Source organism: Equus quagga, chromosome 13, assembly GCF_021613505.1.
Source record: "Equus quagga isolate Etosha38 chromosome 13, UCLA_HA_Equagga_1.0, whole genome shotgun sequence".
NCBI classification, from domain to species: Eukaryota; Metazoa; Chordata; class Mammalia; order Perissodactyla; family Equidae; genus Equus; species Equus quagga.
The window spans coordinates 45,648,677-45,669,632 of NC_060279.1; the positions used below are offsets into that span (position 1 = coordinate 45,648,677).

General features: G+C 46.6%; 1 protein-coding gene across 11 annotated transcripts in view; it reads right to left on the reverse strand.

Moving 5' to 3' along the window:
* The window catches only part of ABCC11 (ATP binding cassette subfamily C member 11), a 73,512-nt gene that overhangs the window by 9,417 nt on the left and 43,139 nt on the right, over positions 1 to 20,956 (reverse strand). For all 11 annotated transcript variants that reach the window (XM_046682347.1, XM_046682341.1, XM_046682343.1 and 8 more), the window contains 7 exons: positions 19,626 to 19,823; positions 17,962 to 18,188; positions 17,700 to 17,837; positions 16,229 to 16,415; positions 4,808 to 4,897; positions 3,186 to 3,375; positions 1,259 to 1,418 (listed from right to left, as the gene is read on the reverse strand). In XM_046682347.1, coding sequence (XP_046538303.1) covers positions 1,259 to 1,418; positions 3,186 to 3,375; positions 4,808 to 4,897; positions 16,229 to 16,415; positions 17,700 to 17,837; positions 17,962 to 18,188; positions 19,626 to 19,823 — 1,190 coding nt within the window. The remainder of the gene's footprint in view (positions 1 to 1,258; positions 1,419 to 3,185; positions 3,376 to 4,807; positions 4,898 to 16,228; positions 16,416 to 17,699; positions 17,838 to 17,961; positions 18,189 to 19,625; positions 19,824 to 20,956) is intronic.

A 20,956-nucleotide genomic window follows, 5' to 3' on the forward strand; every position in this document is an offset into this window, starting at 1 on the left:
AAATAGAAATGCCATATGATCCAACTATTCCACTTCTGGGTATTTATCCAAAGAACATGAGAACACTGATTCAAAATCATATATGTACCCCTATGTTCATCGCAGCATTATTCACAATAGCCAAGACTTGGAAGCAACCCAAGCGCCCATCGACAGATGAATGGATAAAGAAGACGTGGTATATCTATCAATGGAATACTATCAAGTCATTAAAAAAGGACACAATTGTGTCATTTGTGACAATATGGATGGACTTTGAGGGTATTATGCTAAGCGAAATAAGTCAGAGAAAGACAAATACCATATGATCTCACTTACATGTGGAAGATAAACAAAGACATAGGTAAAGAGAACAGATTGGTGGTTACTAGAGGGCAAGGGGGTGGCAGAGGGGCAAAAGGGTCAAAAGGGCACATGAGTATGGCGAGAGATGGCAGGTAGACTTCTTGTGGTGAACATGATACAGTCCATACAGAAGTTGAAATGTAATGATGTACACCTGACATTTATATAATGTTATAAACCAATATGACCTCCATAAAGAAAAAAACTTAAAAAAAAAGAATGCCCCTTACATATGTCTGAAACATGGGGAGACTAGCTTTGTTTTTAATGCATCATCTTCCTCAGTCTCCATGCCTTGGTGTTCCCACACAGCTAACGTACACTGTCAAGTAGGAGCACTAAGCTGGATGATGTTTGTCCTAAAGTTGATTTCTGAGGAAATAGAAAGTGCGGAGAAGAGGCTGAAAGACCCAGTGCTGTCTGCTTCACTGACCGGACGCCTGGCTTACTTCTCACTTCTCCACTGCCTGGAATACGTAGCCTGTGAAGAAGTGCTTCCTAACGTCCAGCCCAAAACCCCCCACGACTTTACCCAGTGGGTGCAGAGAGGAGAATAAACCACATGAAGACATGAGAGAATATAGTGGCCACAGTGCAAATGCTTAATGGTGACCTGAAATCTGACCAACCCCATCAGGATTTTAAACAATAAAAACTATGCCTTTCTTTTGTTTAGGACATGATATTTACAGAGCTCTTGTGTATATCAGGGCCTTATTCGGTTCTCAAGACAACTCAGCGAGGTGGGCCAGGTGGGCACGAGTGGCCCAGCATGCCAGGGAGTGATCAGAGGCCCAGAAATTGGGGCATTGGCCGCCAGCTACGCAGAGGTAGCCCCGCCTGGCATCCTGGTCCCGGGGTCCTCCCTGGAGCCCCTCCTCTGCACCAGGCTGGCCTCTGGCCCAGCACTCACCTGATGGTTCCTGAGAACAGGACGGGATCTTGAGGGATAATGGAGACCTTGGACCGCAGGTCCTCCAGGCCTATGCTGCAGATGTCCACACCATCGATGAGAATCCGGCCTGCCGCTGGCTCCACCAGGCGGAAGAGAGCCACCCCCAAGGACGACTTCCCTGTTGGGCAAGAAACACGCAGGGCCTCAGTGTCCTGAGTCTGCACTAGGGGCAACACAGGTCACACCTGGTGTTCACACCTGACCCGCTCTCCTCCGTGGCCCATTCTTTGTCGTGGTGAGACCTCAGAGGGCAGAGAAGGGCTGGAGTCTCTGCTCCCAGAGGTGCCCAGAGCCATGAGCAGCTTTCTTACAACCCAGATCAGAGGGCACGAATGGAGCCCCAGCATTAAAATCCAGGCCACAGAGGTGTTTTCTTTCACACACAGTGTTACTGTTATATTTTAAATTCTTTGCCAGCATTAAAAATATCCAAAGATCCTATGTACAGAAATTCAAGGGGCCAGCCTGGAGGCGTAGCAAAGTTTGCACCCTCCACTTCATCGGCCCAGGGTTCGCAGGTTCAGATCGTGGGCGTGAACCCAGCACTGCTTGTTGAGCCACGCTCTGGCAGCATCTCACATAAAACAGAGGAAGACTGGCACAGGTGTTAGTTCAGCAACAGTCTTCCTCAGGCAAAAAGTGGGAGATTGGCAACAGATGTTAGCTCAGGGCCAATCTTCCTGGCAAAAAAAATTTCAAATTGCATGCTTCTCTTGAAACTCAGTAAAACCAGCAACACTGGCCCCATGTCCTCGCATCAACAAGCAGTCAGAGCCGATGGAGCTGCTTCCTTGAGAGAGAACAGTGATCAGTTCAACACACTGCCCCCTCCACCAACCCCCCCACCCCCCCGGCTCCTTTCATCACACGCCAGACCCATTTCACTCATCTCTGTTACTTGCCAGTTCCCAGAGGCATGTGAGTTTTCAACCTCTGCTCTAAAAGATAAGGTCAATGTGGGTAGAAGCTGTGAGTCCTGTTCACCTTTATGTTCCCATTGCCTGGCAGAGAGCAGGTGCTCAGTAAATTACTACTGAATGAATACAGTCAATTAGAGCAGTATCTACTGAGAGCTGGTCTATGTCAGACCCCAGCCCTCTCAGGCCAGTTGCAGGCGAGAAATGGAAAGGGAAGAACACACTCAAGAATACAGGTGGAAGCTCCTCACCCTGCAGCAGCACAAGTCCTACAGGGGCCTAAGGAGGTGGAGACCCAGGAAGATCTAGTCATCCCGGAGGTCTACCTGGAGGTGGCTCCTCTGGGAGCACAAGGTGGGGCAAGAACCAAGTCTGAGTAGTGTTTCTGAACAGTGTCTTTGAACAAAGCAAAAAGTGAGAGGGAGTGACGCTTGGGCCAGACTCTCAAAAGTGATAGGAGAGGAAGGGAAGGAAAGAAGTCTGAAAGCAGAGGGGGAAACGAAGGAGGCTCGTAAGAGAAGTCTAGGAAGGGAGGAGCAGAGGAAGGAAAAGGGGACCCAGATTTCCCTCCTTGACCTGCTCTCCACCCTCGCAGAGCCCCTGCACTGCCCCTGCTTAAGAGCTCCTCCTGCCACCCTGTTGGCCTCAGAGCCCAGGCTACCGGAGCCCGGAGACCCACTAACCCTGTTACTCTGTGGAGTTCTTCCCTCTCTTCCTATTCCTTCCATGGCATTCACCACAACCTGTAATCCTCTTATTTCTTTGATGACTTATTTAACATCTGCCTCCTCCACTGGATCCGTGGCAGCAGGGACTCTGCGTTTCAGGCACCAGGTCTGGCAAAGGGCCACCACAAAGTGAGGGCCCACCAATATCTGAGGGGTCACTGAGCAAATGCCTGTGTGAAAATAGGTCCGACACCCAAAGGCCAAAGTTGAGGACATGGGGCGTTGCCCCAGGAGACTCACCAGAGCCGGTTCTGCCCACGATGCCCACCACTTCTTGGCCGTGAATCGTGAGGTTGATGCCATTGAGGACAATGGGTGTGTTGTCTCTGTATTTCATCTGATAATCCTGGAAAGTGATTTCTCCACGCTGTGGCCACCCGTGGGGACAGCTCCCGCCTTCTGTGTGTAAAGGAGCCTCAGGGGCACACATCTTGTTTGGCAGAAAGAAAAAGAAATCAATACTTATCATCACTCTCTGCCCAACCCCTGCTGAGCCACTGGTCTCCAGCGTTAGGTGTGTGACCCACGCCAGCCTGCCCTGCACCTTGGTCAAGTCACAGCTGTGTGATCAGAGGAACACCCCAAGAGGAAAATCTCCGCCCCCACTCACCTGAAATGTACATCATTTTATCTCCAAAGATCAAGAAACCATAGAGCAAGCTTCCTTGTATTAACATAGAGAACTTTTTCTGATTTACTGTGTGAGGCTCTAAAGAAATCGACTCCAGAAGAATGATGATTAAGAGCAGGAGAGCAGACTGACCCCGTGGGGCCTGTTTTACAGCTCAGAGCCCTTGTGCAGATTTATCTTCTCTCTATCCTCATCCTGTTAGCTGGGCAATTTTAGGTGCATTTCACAGGCAAGGAAAGAGAGGCTCAAACAGGTTCAACGACTTGCTGAAGATCACACAGCTGATGAGTGGACGACTGAGGACTCCAACCCAGGGCCGCCTGACTCCAAGCCCATGACTCTGCATCAAGCACAGGTGGGTGTGTGGGGCAGGAAGGATGACGGAGAAGAAGGAAGGCTACCCAGCTCTCCACTTCCGGTACAATGTCACAACACGCTTCATCACTGGTAAAGCTGCACAATTCACAAATTCCGCTCACGTCACAGGGGCAAGAGACCTGGCTTTAGAGGGCTCTGCCAGCCCCTGGCTGTGTAATCTTAAGCAAGTTGCTCAGCCTGGACAAGCCTCAGTTTCCTCTTCCAGAAAATGGGGTAGTAAGTCAATCAACATTATAAAATTCTTTGGTGATTCCATGAGATAATATATATATACTAACATTGAGCACTTTCAAGGGGCCAGGCACTGTGCTAAGTGCTACACATATTACATCATTTCATCTGGGCTAACAACCCAGTGAAGTAAGCACTGCAACCGTCCCATTCCTGAGACAGGGAACAGAGCGGCTGTCTAAGTTGCCAGTGGTTAGACAGCTGATTCAAGTGTCAAAGCTTGGACTTAAACCCAGGCAATCTGGCTTCAAAACCTGTGCTCTTAACTATGACATAAATAGAAGCAATAATAACAACAATCATTATTGTCATTGTTATTATCACTATTGTTACACTTGGACAAACCTCTCATTTCCAAAGAGGCCATATTATTCCCTCTCCATCCGGGAAGAGTGTGCAGGATCTGGTCAAAATGAGCCGATGGGTATGGAAAGGCTTCCAAGAGATGATGTACATGGGCATGGGGAAGGTGGGGAGGAAGGGTCCGGGACCCTGGTGGTCTCCTGGGAAAGTCTCAGGGCCTGCAGGTGCTGGAATTTGCAGGGGCCACAGAAGCTGAGCCCCACACCTGGACATGGAGCCTTCCAGAGGTCCCCACACCAAATCCAGACCCACACCCCACCTTCATGTACTGCAGCGACTTCTCCACAGCTGTGAAGCACGACTCTGTCTCTGAACCAACCCGGGTGATGGCCTGGAAGTTGACCGTCAGCTGGAACAAAGCAGAAGTGTCAGATCAAGAGGCTCCTGGGGGTGTGCTCAGGTTCTCAATGGTCCTGAAAACCACCAGTTGCCATTCTCCCTGAACGACTCCTCAAACCAAGACAATTTCCCTAGAAGAATGGAGCAGATGCCTCTGGTGCCCCCTGAGCCCACTTCTGAGGCTAGCTGCAGCTGTGGTGGGCAGTTGTGAGTGAGAACCCCACCTATACCATTCCACCTCAAGTGCTTTCTGCGCAAAACCTTCATCCACGCCACAGGAGCCCACTCAGCCCACGAAGGGTGCAGTCCAGAAACACGGGGGAGGTAATGCCCATGGGAGCAACCCTTGACTAATGGAGAAAGGAGCCAGTCAATAAAGGATCCTGTCCCTCGGCCTTTGGGGGACAATCTTAGGAGCGTCCTACATGCTTCTCAGGAGATCTCAGTAGAGTTGAGTGCTGGTGGCCTACAACAGTGACCTCAGTGACACATTCTCAGGATGGTGTTCCTCTTTCTTGTCTCACTCTCCTGCTCCCTCAGTCCTTTTCCTAGGAGCATCTTTCAAATAATCTGCCTACACCCAAGTCCATGACTCATGCTCTGCCTTCAGGGAAACCCCGGCTAGGAGGAGTCTCAGGGACTCTGGGAATGGAAGCACCACAGATGAGGAAACTGAGGCCCAAAAAGAGGAAATGGCATACATAGAATCACCTGGAAGCTGGAGGCAGAGCTGGAACTGAGACCCCACTCTTTACCCTCTCCAGCTCCCGGCCCAAGATGTGGGCAAACAGGTGATGCCGACAGTGCTGGGCAACAACTCATTGTACATTCATTCAACAAATGCTGATGGAGGACTATATGCCAGGGGCTGAACCAGGCTCCATGTCCCAAAGTGCAACAGACACAGGCCCTGCCCTCAAGGAGCTCCTAGTCAGATGGGGAGACAGACAGGTCAACAGAGAATGGCAGCACAGAGGGATGCACTGCACGATGGAGTCAACGTGGAGTGCCATCGGGGCTCACTGGGCTGTCACCCAGATGAGAGCCCCAGGCAAGGGTTCCTGGAGGAGTTGGCACTGCAGCTACATTTCTAAGGAGAAGTGGGACTTAGCAGGCTAAAAATCGGTGGGTAAGATTGTTCCACATGAAGATGACAAAGTCCTAAAAGTATAAAATAGCAGGGTACACTCAGGGCCCTGCACGCCAATGGGCTATAGCTGAAGTGAAGGGTACCAGAAGGGGAGAGAAAGCCCTATATGAGTCGGAGAAGGTGAACACCACCCTGACATGACACCAAGTTGGGAAAGGAGGCCAGGGAGACCCCAATCAGGGTACCAGACACAGCTGGCTGCCTGATCAGTAGCTGGCTCCTGTTTCACCCTTGCCAGCACACCCTCCATCACGCTCAGGGACCTGGCAGCCTGGTGTTCCAGGGAGGCTTTGTTAGTTCAAACTGATCACATTAGTTCCACTCTTCTTGCCAATGATTGGTTTAGGTGTGAGGCATGACACAATTCTGACCAATGAAGCATGAAGACGCGTCAAACAGGAGCATTCTGGGAAACTGCTCCTTGTTCTTAAAAAGAGACACATGAGAAAAGTTATCTTCCCTCTAGCCTTTGGTGGTCTTGGTTGAGGATGCATTGCTTGGTGCTATAGCAGCCATTTTGTGACCTTGAGTAGACAATCCTGAGGACAAAGCCAGGCTGTAGACGCCAGAACAGAAAAATGAAATGATCATGGGTTCCTGCTAGGCCACTAAATGAGCCAACAGAGAACATACTTACCATAGACTTCCAGTTACATCAGATAATAAGTCCCCACACTGTCAAGGCTCTTTAGAAATGTTTTATGGCTTTCAGCCAGAAGCACCTCTAGTATTTACATCTCTTAGGGCTGCAACGTGACATGGTGTGATTCCTGCCTCCCAAAGCTTGAACATAATTTCCTCAAGAGTGCATGCAGAAGTCAGTGAGATACCAGGTTGACCAGAGGAGAGAGCACATACTGGGGTCAAGGGGCCAGAATTGAGGGACCTGAAAGTAAGTTTCACAGCTTAGGTTTGGTGCATAAGGAGACGGGGAGTCTCTGAAGGTTCTGAACAAGGCAGTGACATGAGGAAACTGAGTTAAAATTCACTCTGCAGTGATGTCGGCATCATGGCAGAGGGAGTCATTCCCTTTGTCTCTCTCCTCTAAGTTACAACCAATCGGACATCCATTGACCAACAAAGGACTCTCTGCACAGCACACCAGGACACCTAAGAGATCCACGCACCCATGCAGCTGAAGGTGGGTGGACCAGACCTCCAGGAGGCAGTGGAACTAGGGGCGCAGCCTCTTCCCCTCCCCCAGCAGCAGCGATCCAACACACAGATCCTCTCATCAGCAAGTACACCTGCTAAGAGAGGCAGGGGCAGACACAACACATGTGGCTTAGGTCTTGCCCCTCCACAAGCACTGGCAGGTGATGCACATGCTCTGAGAATTCAGGACACAGGGTGGAGTTGGTGACCCAGCCTCCTCTCCCTCCCCCAGCAGTGGTCCAGTCTCTCCAACAGTGGGGACAGTATACAAAACTTGGATTTTCCCAGCTGGGGCAGGATACCCTGACCAGAGTTTTCAAAACACACTGGCTCACACCAGAGACCAGAGGCTGGATGAGCGAGCAGCAATGACAATCTCTCCCTGCTTAGCACCTGACGCCCCCTTGCCAGCAGAGGCAAGTGGAACCTGTGACAAGAGGCTCCAAGAATCACAGCAGAACTGGTGACACAGCCAACAGTGGTGGCACACCCAACACCATCTCTACCAGCATTGAGGGCTACACACAAGTCCCTGGGTCCACAGGCCCCTGACAGCAACAGTGACACTCATGAACCCAGCACCCCTGGCAGTCGTGCAGCCACCAACCCAAACAACCCAGGAGCAGCAAGGTGTGTACTGGGCAGCAGCAGCTTAGCTCCTGGAGAGCCTGCAGAGAGCCAGTGGGGGAGCATGAGACCCAGGCAACCTGGGAAGCAGCAAAAGTGTTCACAGCTTGGTGACCCTGGTAGCAACACCTCAGCTGCAGTGACATCATAAGAAGCAAGGCATCAGCAACCTCAAAGGCACAAATGGCACAAGGAGGGCACTGATGACACCTCCAGCAGAGGCAGTGGAGGGTGGAAAGTGCAGGCTCTCAAACACAACCAGAAGCAGCTCAGAACCAAAGTAACCAAAGCCGCGCCGAAATAAGAATGGTGGTTGCCATCACAAAGGCACCAGCAGATGAGCAGCTCTTCAGGTACCACGAAGACACACAGCAGCACTGCAGGACAGAAAGAAAATGACAACTTCCCAGAAAATAAACTTGAAGTCACAGAAGATTACAAGCTAACAGACAGAGAATTCAAAATAGCTGCCATGAAGAAACTCAATGAGTTACAAGAAAACTCAGAAAGACAGTTCAGTGACCTCAGGAGTAAAATTAAGAACACAAGGAGTACTTCACCAAAGAGACTGAAACTCTTAAAAAAAACAAAAACAACAGAAATTCTAGAGCAGAAGAACATAATTAATGAGATAAAAAATAAAATAGAAAGCATTAAAGATAGAGCAGACCATGTGGAAGAGAGAACTAGTGCGTTCGAAGATAGAAATCTAGAAATGATTCAGGTGGAAGAGGAGAGAGAACTAAGATTCTTTAAAAATGAAGAAATTCTATGAGAAATATCCAACTCAATTAGGAAAAGTAACATAAGGATAATAGGTATCCTAGTAGGAGAAGAGAGGGAGAAAGGAGCAGACAGCTTATTCAAAGAAATAATAGTGGAGAATTTCCCAAACCTAGGGAAGGAACTGGATGGATAAGTACACGAAACCAATAGAATTCATAATTATCTCAATGCAAAAAGACCTTCTCTAAGGCATATATTAAAATTGTCAAAAGTCAAGGACAGGAGCCAGTCCCGTGACAAGAGGTTAAGTTCACACGCTCTGCTTTGGCAGCCCAGGATTCGCCAGTTCAGATCCTGGGCATGGACGGATGCTCATCACACCATGCTGAGGTGGCGTCCCACAGAGAGGAACTAGGATCACTTACAACTAGGATACACAACTATGTACTGTGGCTTTGGGGAGAAGAAAAAGAGGAAGATTAGCAACAAATGTTAGCTCAGGGCCAATCGTCCTTACCAAAACAAAAAAAAGTAAATGACAAAGAAAGACTATTAAGGGCAGCCAGAGAGAAGAAAATAACTTACAAAGGAACCGCCACCAGGCTTTCAGCAAATTTCTCAGGAGAAACCCTATAGGCTGGGAGAAAGTGGAATGATGTATTCAAAATACTGAAGACAGAAACTATGAGTCCAAAATACTCTATGCAACAAAAATATCCTTCATATATGAAGGCAAAAGAAATGCTTTCCCAGACAAATAAAAGCTGAGGGAGTTCATCCCCATAGACAGGCCTTACGAGAAAGGTTGAAAGGAGTCCTCCTACCGGAAACAAAAAAGCAAAGGTTTACAAAGCTTAGCACAAGGAGATAAATAGACAGAAAGAATCAGAAAATTGCAGCTCTAAGTCAGAATAGGTTAGTAAACACTTAATTATAAAATACAGGATAAAGGGAAAGAAAGTATCAAAAATGGCTGTAACCACTTAATTTGGTCATATACTCACATCACAAAAAAGAATAATTAGTGACAACAAAAACATAGAAGAGGGGGCTTGCCCTGTGGCCAAGTGGTTAAGTTCACATGCTCTGCCTCAGAGGCCCAGGGTTTTGCCAGTTCAGATCCTGGGCACAGACACGGCACCACTCATCAGGCCACACTGAGGTGGCATCCCACATAGCACAACCAGAGGCACTCACAACTAGAACATACAACTATGTACTGGGGGGCTTTGGGGAGAAGAATTAAAAAAAAGAAGATTGGCAACAGTTGTTAGCTCAGGTGCCAATTAAAAAAAACAAACATAGAAGGGGAAGAGGAAAGGATGGAACCTGCATGGGCTAATGGAGATAAGAGGCTGTCAGCAAAAGGACTATCTCATCTGTGAGATATTTTATACAAACCTCATGGTAACCACAAAAGAAAAAAATCAGAGCAGAGTCACAAATCATAAATAAAGAGAAAACTGGGAAAACCATCACAGAAAACCACCAAACTGAAATGGCAAACAAAAACACGAGGAAAGAGAAACAGTGGACATATAGAACAAAGAGAACACAAAAGATAAAATGCCAGTATTAAACCCCCATACACCTATTGTTATACACTCTAAATGTAAATGGATTGAATTCACCAATGAAAAGACACAGAGTGGCTGAATGGATTAAAAAACAGGATCCAACAATATGCTGTCTCCAGAAGACAGATCTCAGCTCTAAAGACAAACACAGGCTCAGAGTGAAGGAATGGAAGATAATAAGCAAATGACAACCAAAAGAAAGTAGATGTAGCCATATTTATATCAGACAAAACAGACTTCAACACAAAAAAGATAAGAGACAAAGAAGGACATTATATCATAATAAAATGGACATTCCACTACAAAGAAAAAATACTTATTAATATATATGCACCTAACACAAGAGCACCAAAGCATGTAAAGCAACAATTAATAGACATAAAGGGAGAAACTGATGGCAACACAATAATACTAGGGGACGTTAACACCCCACCTACATCAATGGATATCATCCAGACAGAAAGTCAACAAGGAAACAGAGGTCTTAATTAAAACACTAGTCTAGACAGACTTAATAGATATATATAGAACATTTGGTCCAAAAGCAGCAGAATACATATTCTTCTCAAGTGCATATGGAAGACTCTCAGAGATAGACCAGATGTTTGGAAACAAAGCAAACCTAAATATATTTAAGAAGACTGAAATCATATGAATCTTCTTTTCTGACCACAACAGTATAAAACTAGAAATGAACTGCAAGAAAAACCTGGAAAAGTCACAAATATGTGGAGAAAAACAACATGCTGCTGAACAACAATTGGATCAATGAACAAGTCAAAGGAGAAATCAAAAAAACATTCTGAGACAAATGGAAATGAAAACACATCATACCCAAACCTATAGGATGCACCAAAAGTGGTACTAAGAGAGATATTTATAGTGGAACACACTTACCTCAAAAAACCAGAAAAATCTCAAACAAACAATCTAATGATACAACTAAAATGACTAGAAAAAGAAGGAATAACAAAGCCCAAAGTCAGTGGAAGGAAGAAAATAATAAGAATCAGACCAGAAATAAATGAAATAGAGACTAAGGAAAAGAGAAAGCATCAATGAACTAAGAGCTGGTCCTTTGAAAAGTTAAACAAAATCAGCAAACCTTTAGCTAGACTCTTGAAGAAAGGGAGAGAGAAAGATCAAACAAATAAAATCAGAAATCAAAGAGGAGAAATTACAATGGATATCACAGAAATACAAAGGATTATAAGAGAATACTATGAAAACCAAACACCAACAAATTGGAAAACCTAGCAGAAATGGATAAATTCTTAGAATCATACAACCTCCCAAAACTGAATCAAGAAGAAATACAGAATCTGAATAGACCCATCACAAGTAAAGACATTGAAATAGTAATCAAAAATCTTCAGAAAACAAAAATCCAGGACCAGGCAGCTTCTCTGGTGAACTCCATCAGACATTCAAATATTTAATACCTATCCTTCTCAAACTCTTCCCCAAAAACTGAAGAGGATGGGAGACTCATCTTATAAGGCCAACGTTACTCTGATACCAAAACGAGACAAGGACAAAATAAAAAACAAAAATTACAGGCCAATGTCACTGATGAACATAGATGCAAAAATCCTCAATAAAATATTAGCAAATCAAATACGACAATACGTCACATGAATCATACACCACCGTCAAGTGGGATTTATTCTGGGGATGCAGGGATGGTTCAACATCCACAAACCAATCAATTTGATACACCACATTATCAAAATGAGGAATAAAAATCAACGATCATCTCAATAGATGCAGAGAAAGCATTTGACAACATAAACATCAATTTATGATAAACACTCCCAAGAAAATGGAGATAGAAGGAAAGTACATCACCATGATAAAGGCTGTATGTGACAAACCCACAGCCAACATCATACTCAACATTAAAAAACTGAAAGCTGTTCCTCTAAGAATAGGAGCAAGAGAAGCAGGCCCACTCCTGCCACTCTTTTTCAACACAGTAGTGGAAGTCCTAGCCAGAGCAATTAGGCAAGAAAAAGAAACAAAAGTTATCCAAATTGGAAAGGAAGAAGTAAAACTGCCACTATCTGTGGATGACATGATTCTATATAGAGAAAACCCTAAAGAATCCACCAAAAAACCTGTTTGAAATAACTAACAAATCCAGTAAGGTTGCAAGGTACAAAATCAACATAAAAAAATCAGTCACATTTCTATACACTAACTTTGAACTAACAGAAAGAGAAATCAAGAATATAAACCCATTTACAATCAAAACAAACAGTATAGAATACCGAGAAGTAAATTTACCCAAGGAGGTGAAAGACCTGGACACTGAAAACTGTAAGACATTGTTGAAAGAATTGAAGAAGACGTAAAGAAACAGAAAGGTATTCCACATGGATTGGAAGAATTAACATAGTTAAAATAGCCATATTACCTATATCAATCTATAGATTCAATGCAATCCCAATCAGAATCCCACCAGCATTTTCCATGGACATAGAACAAAGAATCCTAAAATTTGCATGGAACAACAAAAGACCCCGAATAGCCAAAGCAATCCTGGGAAAAAAGAACAAAGCTGGAGATATCACACTCCCTGATTTCAAAATATACTACAAAGCTATAGTAACCAGAAAACATGGCACTGGCAGAAAAACAGACACACAGATCAACGGAACAGAATTGAGGGCCCAGAAATAAAACCACACATCTACGGACAGCTAATTTTCAACAAAGGAGCCAGGACCATACAATGGAGAAAGGAAAGTCTCTCCAATAAACGGTGTTGGGAAAACTGGACAGCCACATGCAAAAGAATGAAAGTAGACCATTATCTTACACCATGCGCAGAAAGCAACTCAAAATGGATTAAAGACTTGAATGTAAGACATGAAACCCTGAAACTCCTAGAAGAAAACATAAGTAGTACACTTTTTGACATCGGTCTTAGCAGCATCCTTTTGAATATCATTTCTTCTCAGGCAAGGAAAACTAAAGAAAAAGTAAACAAATGGAACTACATCAAACTAACAAGCTTCTTCATGGCAAGTGAAACCATCAGCAAAACGAAAAGACAACCCACCAACTGGGAGAACATATTTGCAAATCATATATCCAAACGGGGGTTAATTTCCAAAATACATAAAGAACCCATACAACTCAAGAACAAAAAAACAAACAACCTGATCCAAAATTGGGCAGAGGTAATGAACAGACATTTTTTCAAAGAAGATATACAGATGGCCAACAGACACATGAGAAGATATCAACATCATTAATTGCTAGGGAAATGAAAATCAAAACTACAGTGAGATATCACCTCACACCAGTGAGAATGGCTCTTATTAAAAAGACAAGAAATAATGTGTTGGAGAGGATGTGGAGAAAAGGGAACGCTTACACACTGCTGGTGTGAATGCCAGCTGGGGCAGCCGCTGTGGAAAACAGTATGGAGATTTCTCAAAAAATTAAAAAGAAATACCATATGATCCAGCTACTCCACTTCTGGGTATTTATCCAAACAACACGAAAACACTAATTCAAAAACATACATGCGCCCTATGTTCATTGCAGCATTATTCACAATAGCCAAGACTTGGAAGCAACCTAGGTGCCCATCGACAGATGAATAGATAAAGAAGATGAGGTATATATATTTATTGGAATACTACTTGGCCATAAAAAAGACAAAATCGTGCCATTTGCGACAACATGGATGGACCTTGAAGGTAGTATGCTAAGCGACATAAGTCAAAGGGAGAAAGACAATTACCATATAACTCACTCATATGTGGAAGATAAACAAATAAATACACAGATAAGTAGAACAGATTAGTGGTTACCAGAGGGGAAGGGGGTGGAGGGCAGGCGAAAGGGGTAAAGGGGCACATATGTATGGTGACAGATAAAAACTAGACTATTGGTGGCAAACAAGATGTAGTCCATATAGAAGCTGAAATATAATAGTGTACACCTGAAATTTACACAATGTTATAAACCAAAGTGACCTTAATAAAATAATTTTTTAAATGAAAAGCAAAATTCACTCTGGTGAGAGTGCAGAAGGTGGATTGGAAGGGGTTCAGGGCTTGGGGGGCAGATGGGGAGGCTGGGAGGTTATTACCCAAAACAGAGATGAGAAGAGGGCAGCAGATGTTGAGAATAAAGAACGGACCCAGGGCCATTTTGAAGCAAAGTCAGGCCTCAGGGCGGAGCTTCTCATGAGTTTCCTTGTGGGGAACAAGCTGGGGAGACCTTTGAACGGGTGCCTGTGGTCCACAGTGCACCCTGGGAGAGATGAGCCTCTGCCTGCACCAGCTCTGGAAGACCTTGACCCACACTTTGCCCGCCCAGCCCACGTGCTGCAACAGCCAGGTGGATTTCCAGCCTGAGTGACTCCAAGTCCCCTGTGACACCAGTTTGGCATCTCTCCCCAGAGTTCTGGAAGGCTTGGAACAACTCTGCCCTGGTGCATGTGTGCATGTGCTCATTCATGTGTGTGTGTGTCCATGGATGGTGCGCGTCAGAGAGAGGGACAAAGAGACAGAGTGAGTGTGGTCCCTGTGGACAAACCTGTCTCGTCCTCGCTGTGGGAATGTGAGCAGTTACTTAACTCCAAAGCCTTGGTTTCCTATCTGTAAGCCAGAAACCACAATAGCTCACAGTGATCCAGCCTTTATCTCAGGCCAAGCACTACTCCAGGGGTTTAATGTGTACTAACCCTCACGTTTACACACATTCCTCACAAGTCCGTGATTTTGGAACCTTCATTATCTCCCTTTTACAGATGAGGAATCCCAGGCACGAGAAGGGCCACAGACCTCCCCAAAGCCCCACGGCTGACAGCGGGCAGAGCCTGCTGTGAAGCTGCACGCCCACACCACACGTTCTCAAGCACTTTGTGGGACCTCGCGGAGCGCAGCGAGCATTCAAGGGAAGAAAGCCCCGCCAGTGCCCAGCACAGTGCCGGCCCAGCACGAGCTCCCAGTGAATCCCACTGTTCCCACACTGGTCAGCTGCTGCCAGCGTGAGCTCTGCCAGCTGTCCGCACGGCCTGTGCGCCAGTGGAAGTTTCTGCACACACTGGCATGGATCTGCAAGCACAGGACTGTATGTATGTGCAAATGTGTGTGTGCTGCAGGGCTGAACAAGGAGCAAGCTGGAGCCCCTGCACACCCAGAGAACACCTCAGCACTGGGGCACATGAGATCTAAGGCCAGTTAGAGAGAGCCACACAGCCACAGCCGGACAGTTAACAAACACCCCTAGGGGGTGCCCTGGAACTGAGCCCCCAGGGTTCCCTGAGGCGGCTGCTGAGCCAGCCTCTGGCCTCACAGGCCTTCACAGATGGCCCCTGCACAGGACTCTGTGGACAGAGACGTTGACCAGCCAGTCTCTCTCCATTCCCCCAGCATGCCAGGTGTAGAGGAACCCAGGCCATGAGGTACACAGACTGCTACATCAGAGTCCCCTAGAGAACAGGTTTTTAAGATTAGGTTCCAAGCTCCTGCCTGACTAGGACCTGACACTGGACCCTATGGCTGTGATCTGGCGTGTGGGCCTCCCGCGGGCCCAGAGGGGCCCAGGCTGAGTAAGCCTGCGAGGCTGGGAACAAGTGCTCTGTTTCAAGTCTTAGGCACTTTCAAGTCTGAGAAGCCATGCTCCAGGGGAGGGCCTGGAACATCACCTTTGAACACCCTCCCCAGACAACTCAGAAGTGCAACAAGAGAGTCAGGCTATGAACAGTGAAGTGAAGACACCAGCCAGGAAGCCGAGAGGCCAGTGTTCTTGCTCTGGCTCTGCTTCTAACACTGTCTGTTCAGACAACTCCCTCCCCTCTCTGGCCTTCACTTTCCCCATCTGCACAATAAGATGGTGGGACTCTGTTGCCTGCAGGCTCCTCTTCAATCCCAAGATTCTATGATTCCACTAAACACCTTTAAAGACAGACCTCGGGTTCAGAGGTGACATGGAAACAGAGCAAAGCAGCAGATTCAGGAGGCCAAACACACTGTTCATAAGATCACAAACAGCCAAAAAGCCAGGGAGTAAAGACCCACGGACCCCCTGAGTCTGCCCACAGGCCACAGGCCAAGCCCCAGCTGTCCGAGAGTGCCTGCCTCACCTGCAGGACGAGGCTGAGAGCCATGGCTTTAGAGGAATAGGGGGCAGAGGAAATGCCAAAGGCCACAAACAAGGCCACAGCCAGGGTCATCAGGTTGGTAATGAGCTCCAGCCTCAATGCCGCCCATCGGATGGAAGACAGAAACATCAGCAGGTAGTTGTTGTGCGTATCAGTCAGCCTTTTAAACCTGAGAAAGAAAGAACACCTGAACACCACTTGTGCTTGTCTAGCCCAGGGTTTCCCAAGGGTGGACACTGTTGCTTCCCCCAACATCCAGCTCCCACTCCCACCAACAGAAGCTGACTTCTCTTTGGGGGGTTCCTCCCTACCCCTTTCTCAGCCATGGAGTTGACCCTACCCAGATCTAGGAGAAGACTCTGACCGATGCAGGCCCATCAGGGCATCTTCCCCTGCCCTTGTCGATGGATTCAGAGATGGGTACGTTACCTAACTGGGCCAATGAGAGTGAAGAAATGCCAGGACTTGTGAGTGAGAGAAGGAAGTGATCCCTTCCTGGTCCCCATCCACCTCAGAGTGGAGCTGTATCTGTCCTGCATACTGCTGTATCCCCAGTGGGCTCCAAGCACCTAATAGGCTCTCAGTGTTGACTCAAGGAAGGCATGCTCCAGGATCCCTCAGTCCTGGTGTCCACACAGTCCTTGGGTGCTCTCCAACGCCACTGGAGAGCTGGTGCCCTGGTTCTTCCCATATTCCAGTTAACTGAACACACACCACCTTCCTTGCTCAAACCTTACCAGGCTCCGAGGCCAGCTCAGATGCCTCCTCCTCCCGAAAGCCTTCCCTGATACCCTGAGCTGCAAGGCATCTCTTTCCCCTCTGGACTCATATGGCATTTTATCTGCTACTCTCCGGTGCTGCCTGTCACCTCCAACCCTGTATCATTACAAAAAGGTGTCTGTGCCGCCTGTCTTCCACCCCACTGTGAGCTTCCTGTAGTTCAGTGCTGACCATGTTGGATTCATCTTTACAGGGAGATAAGTTCATATTACACAATTCAGCCTCAGCAACAATCATAGGATTTTTCTCATTTGTTTCAACAAACATTTACAAGGCAAATCTATGAATAGTGAAGGAAATTCTGTTATTCAGAAAGCTATTACTCCTTATTATTTTATCAAAATTAGATACCTGTTTGGAAGCAAAAGAAAAGCAATGCAAGAAGTGCTGACACAGTAATACTTCTTACTATTCATTGTACTAATATATATATGCAATATCCACGGGTCTCTAAGGTTTACAAACATTTTCCACATCACTTACATTTTTTATTCTTATAAGGATCATCTTACAGATGAGGTTCTGGAGGCTCAGAAAAATAAGCAGAATAAAACAATGCTCTCTCCGATTCTTCCAAAGATGACACTATTCCCAGATACACTATTTCCTACCTTCCTGCTTTTCCTCTCCCCAACCATCCCCATCATCCTCACATGGCAGCAGAAGGACTCACTCGTTGATGAAGTCTTCAGTTTTTCCATAGACATGGATGGAGCTCAGGCCATGCAGAGAGGTGAGAATGTGGGATAATAAAGGGGAGCGGCTGTAGGTCTCCAGTCTCTTGAACACAGTGATGGCCCTCTTGAACATCCTGCATCGAGAATGAGAGTGAGTGACCTGGGCCATCCGCCTTAGGGACCACCCAATCCTAAGTTGGTCCCAGCCTCTCCCCTCAAGTCACAAACCCCATTCACAAGCAAAAAGAACCCACTCACATACAATAAACGAAGCCAACGATGGCTATTATGGCTCCTAACAGCAGGACATATGGAGACAGCACACTGACAATCAGCAGGGTGGAGATTATCAGCAAAATCAGAAGCAGGAAGTGTTCAGCAACAGAAGGAAAGAATTGGTCCAGCATATCCAAATCCCCAACAAAGCAGTTTAGGAGTCGGCCTCTTGGGGTCGTGTCAAAGAAACTCATGGGATAGCGGGAAACCTGCAGGAACAGAAGCGACCCAGATCATGAGAGTAGCTGCAGGCCTTGCTTGGGACTTGAAGATGTCAGTTACCCTTAGGCTCTGAAGAGGTGCAGGATGCAGATAAGCAGTCTCCAGGGGAGAGAAGGTGGAGCAGGTTGAAGGCATGGGCTCCAGAGGCAATCTGCCTGAGTTGCCGTGCTATGGACTCCTTCACTTCCTGCTGTGTTACCTTGGGCATGTTACTTAACCCCTCTGAGTCTCAATGTTCTTATTTGTAAAACGGGGATGATAATGATGCTTCATAGAGTTGTGGTAAGGATTGTACAACTCTGCAAATATGCTAAAAACCTCTCAGTTGGCCAATTTAAAAGGGTGAATTTTATGGTCAGGTGAATTATATCTCTAGCTATTATTTAAGAGAGGGAGAGAGAGGGAAGGGGGAAGGGGGGAAGAAACAAACAATACAATGAAAGTGCTTACAACAGTGCCTGCCCCTGACAAGCATCCCATTAATATCACCTCTTATTATTTTCTAGAGATAAGACCATTTTCACTCAAAATCACAAAAAATTGGCAGCAGCAGTTCCACTGTGGTTGCATATGACTCGGCAACTTGGGTGACTGGAAACACAACTGCCCTTCCTAAAGGTGGTGTCCTGACTGGACCTCTGAAAGCAGTGGACGTGAGACCCTCTGGAGATCGAAGGACATTTCACACTAGAAGGGCCCTAACAAAACCATCGAGGTTGGCATCCTCATTTTACAGATGAGGAAACTGAGGCCCAGGGAAGGCAAAGCGGCTTAGCGATCTGCTCAAGGCCGCCCAAGTAGTTAATGGCAAAACCGGGACAGGACCAGGCCTCCCAAGGCTTCCCCAACCCCCAGCACAGCCACGCTCTTTACAGACGGCATTTTATTTTTTTTAAAGATTGGCACCTGAGCTAACAACTGTTACCAATCTTCTTGTTTTTTCCTCTCTGCTTTTTCTCCCCAAATCCCCCCAGTACATAGTTGTATATTTTAGTTGTGGGTCCTTCTAGTGGTGGCATGTGGGACGCCGCCTCAGCATGGCCTTAGGGCAGCAAAGCTATTCTGTATGATACTTAATGATGGATACGTCAGTAGACATTTGTCAAAACCCATAGAATATACAACACAAAGAGTGAACAGTTAACATAAACTATGGACTTTAACAGTTAATGTAAACTATAGCCTTTAGTTAATAGTAACACTATTGTATAAATATTGGCTCATCAGTTGTAACAAATGTCCCACACTAATGCAAGAGGTTCATAATAGGAGAAACTGCAGGAGTGGTAAGGGGAATATGAGAACTCTTCGTACTTTCCACTCAATTTTTCTTAAACCAAAATCTGCTCAAAAAATAAACACTAAAAAAAATGGGGCAAAGTCAGGGTTTCCCCTGTGGCCACATGCAGTGTCTGGGCCCGTACCTTGTGGAAAAGCTGGTTGTGCAGGGCTGTGGATGCCTTTCTTGTGACCTTGGTGAAAGCCTTCGAGCAACCAATCCCAACGCAGATTACAGCCAGGGTGCTGAGGCCGTACACCAGTTGGTAAAAGGGCAGCTGAGGGTTCTCCAGGATGTCACCCGGGTCTGCAGGGGTCCTGTTGCTCTCTTGGCTGCTATTGGCCTTCAAGAAAGAACAAGCGGTGTTATATGATGAGAAATATATGTGGTCTTTGTCCCCAGTTCTGGCACAGAGCTCCTAAAACCCTTGTAATTGCCTAAGTGATAGGGGTGCTAGGAGCATCTTTTGTTCTAATATTTGACTTGACTCTGGTTCCTGACACCGAGCTTCTAGACCCTTGGAGTCTCTGGAGCAATAGGAGTGTCCTTCTGGAGCTAATGAGATGACGGGTGGCCAGGGGCCCTACCATTCAGGATAGAGGCTGGTCTCCAAAAAGACCAAGCCATGAGGAGAAGCTAGGGACTTTTCAGCCCCACCTCCCATCCTCCGGGGAGGGGAGAAGGGCTGCGGATTGAGTTCATAATCAATCATGCCTACAAGAGGAAGCTGCCAAGCACAGGGTTCAGAGAGCTTCCAGGTTGCTGACTACATCCATGCGCCAAGAAGCTGGTGTACCCCAACTCCACAGGGACAGATGCTCCTGCACCTGGACCCTTCTGGAACTCATTCTGTGAACCTCTTCATCTGGCTGCTTCTCTATTATATCCCTTATATTAACCAAAAAATGTGTTTCCCTGAGTTCTATGAGCCATTCTAACAAATTATCAAACCCAAGGAGGGGGTCATGGGAATCCCTGATTTATAGTTGGTCCGTTAAAAGTACAGGAAGTCCAGACTTATGATGGGCATCTGAAATGGGGCTGTCTTATGGGACCGAGCCCTTAACCTGTGGGGTCTGTGCTAACTCCAGGTACTTGGTGACAGAACTGAGTTGAATTGTAGTATACTGAGCGTATGTCCACAGAGATGGAGAATTGGTTAATGGGGGAAAACATGCACCTTGGATATCAGAAGCATCGTGTGCGAATAGAGCAAACCAGTGAGTTTTCTTTTGAGGGAGTCAGACCACCTGAGTCCAGGGTGAAATTCAGCAGGGAGAAAAATCCTTCTCCCTGAAGCCACGTAAGACTCAGCAGCTGGGACAAGGTGAAACTATATGTTAAAGCCTTGGGCTGGGCTCTTTTGCTCTCCCTTCCTCTCCCTCCCCGCTGCCCTGCGCTGGATTCGGCCCCATGGTCTGTCCTCTGAACCACGACAACAGCTGGCTAACTGGCCTGTCTCCCTGACTCTGGCTC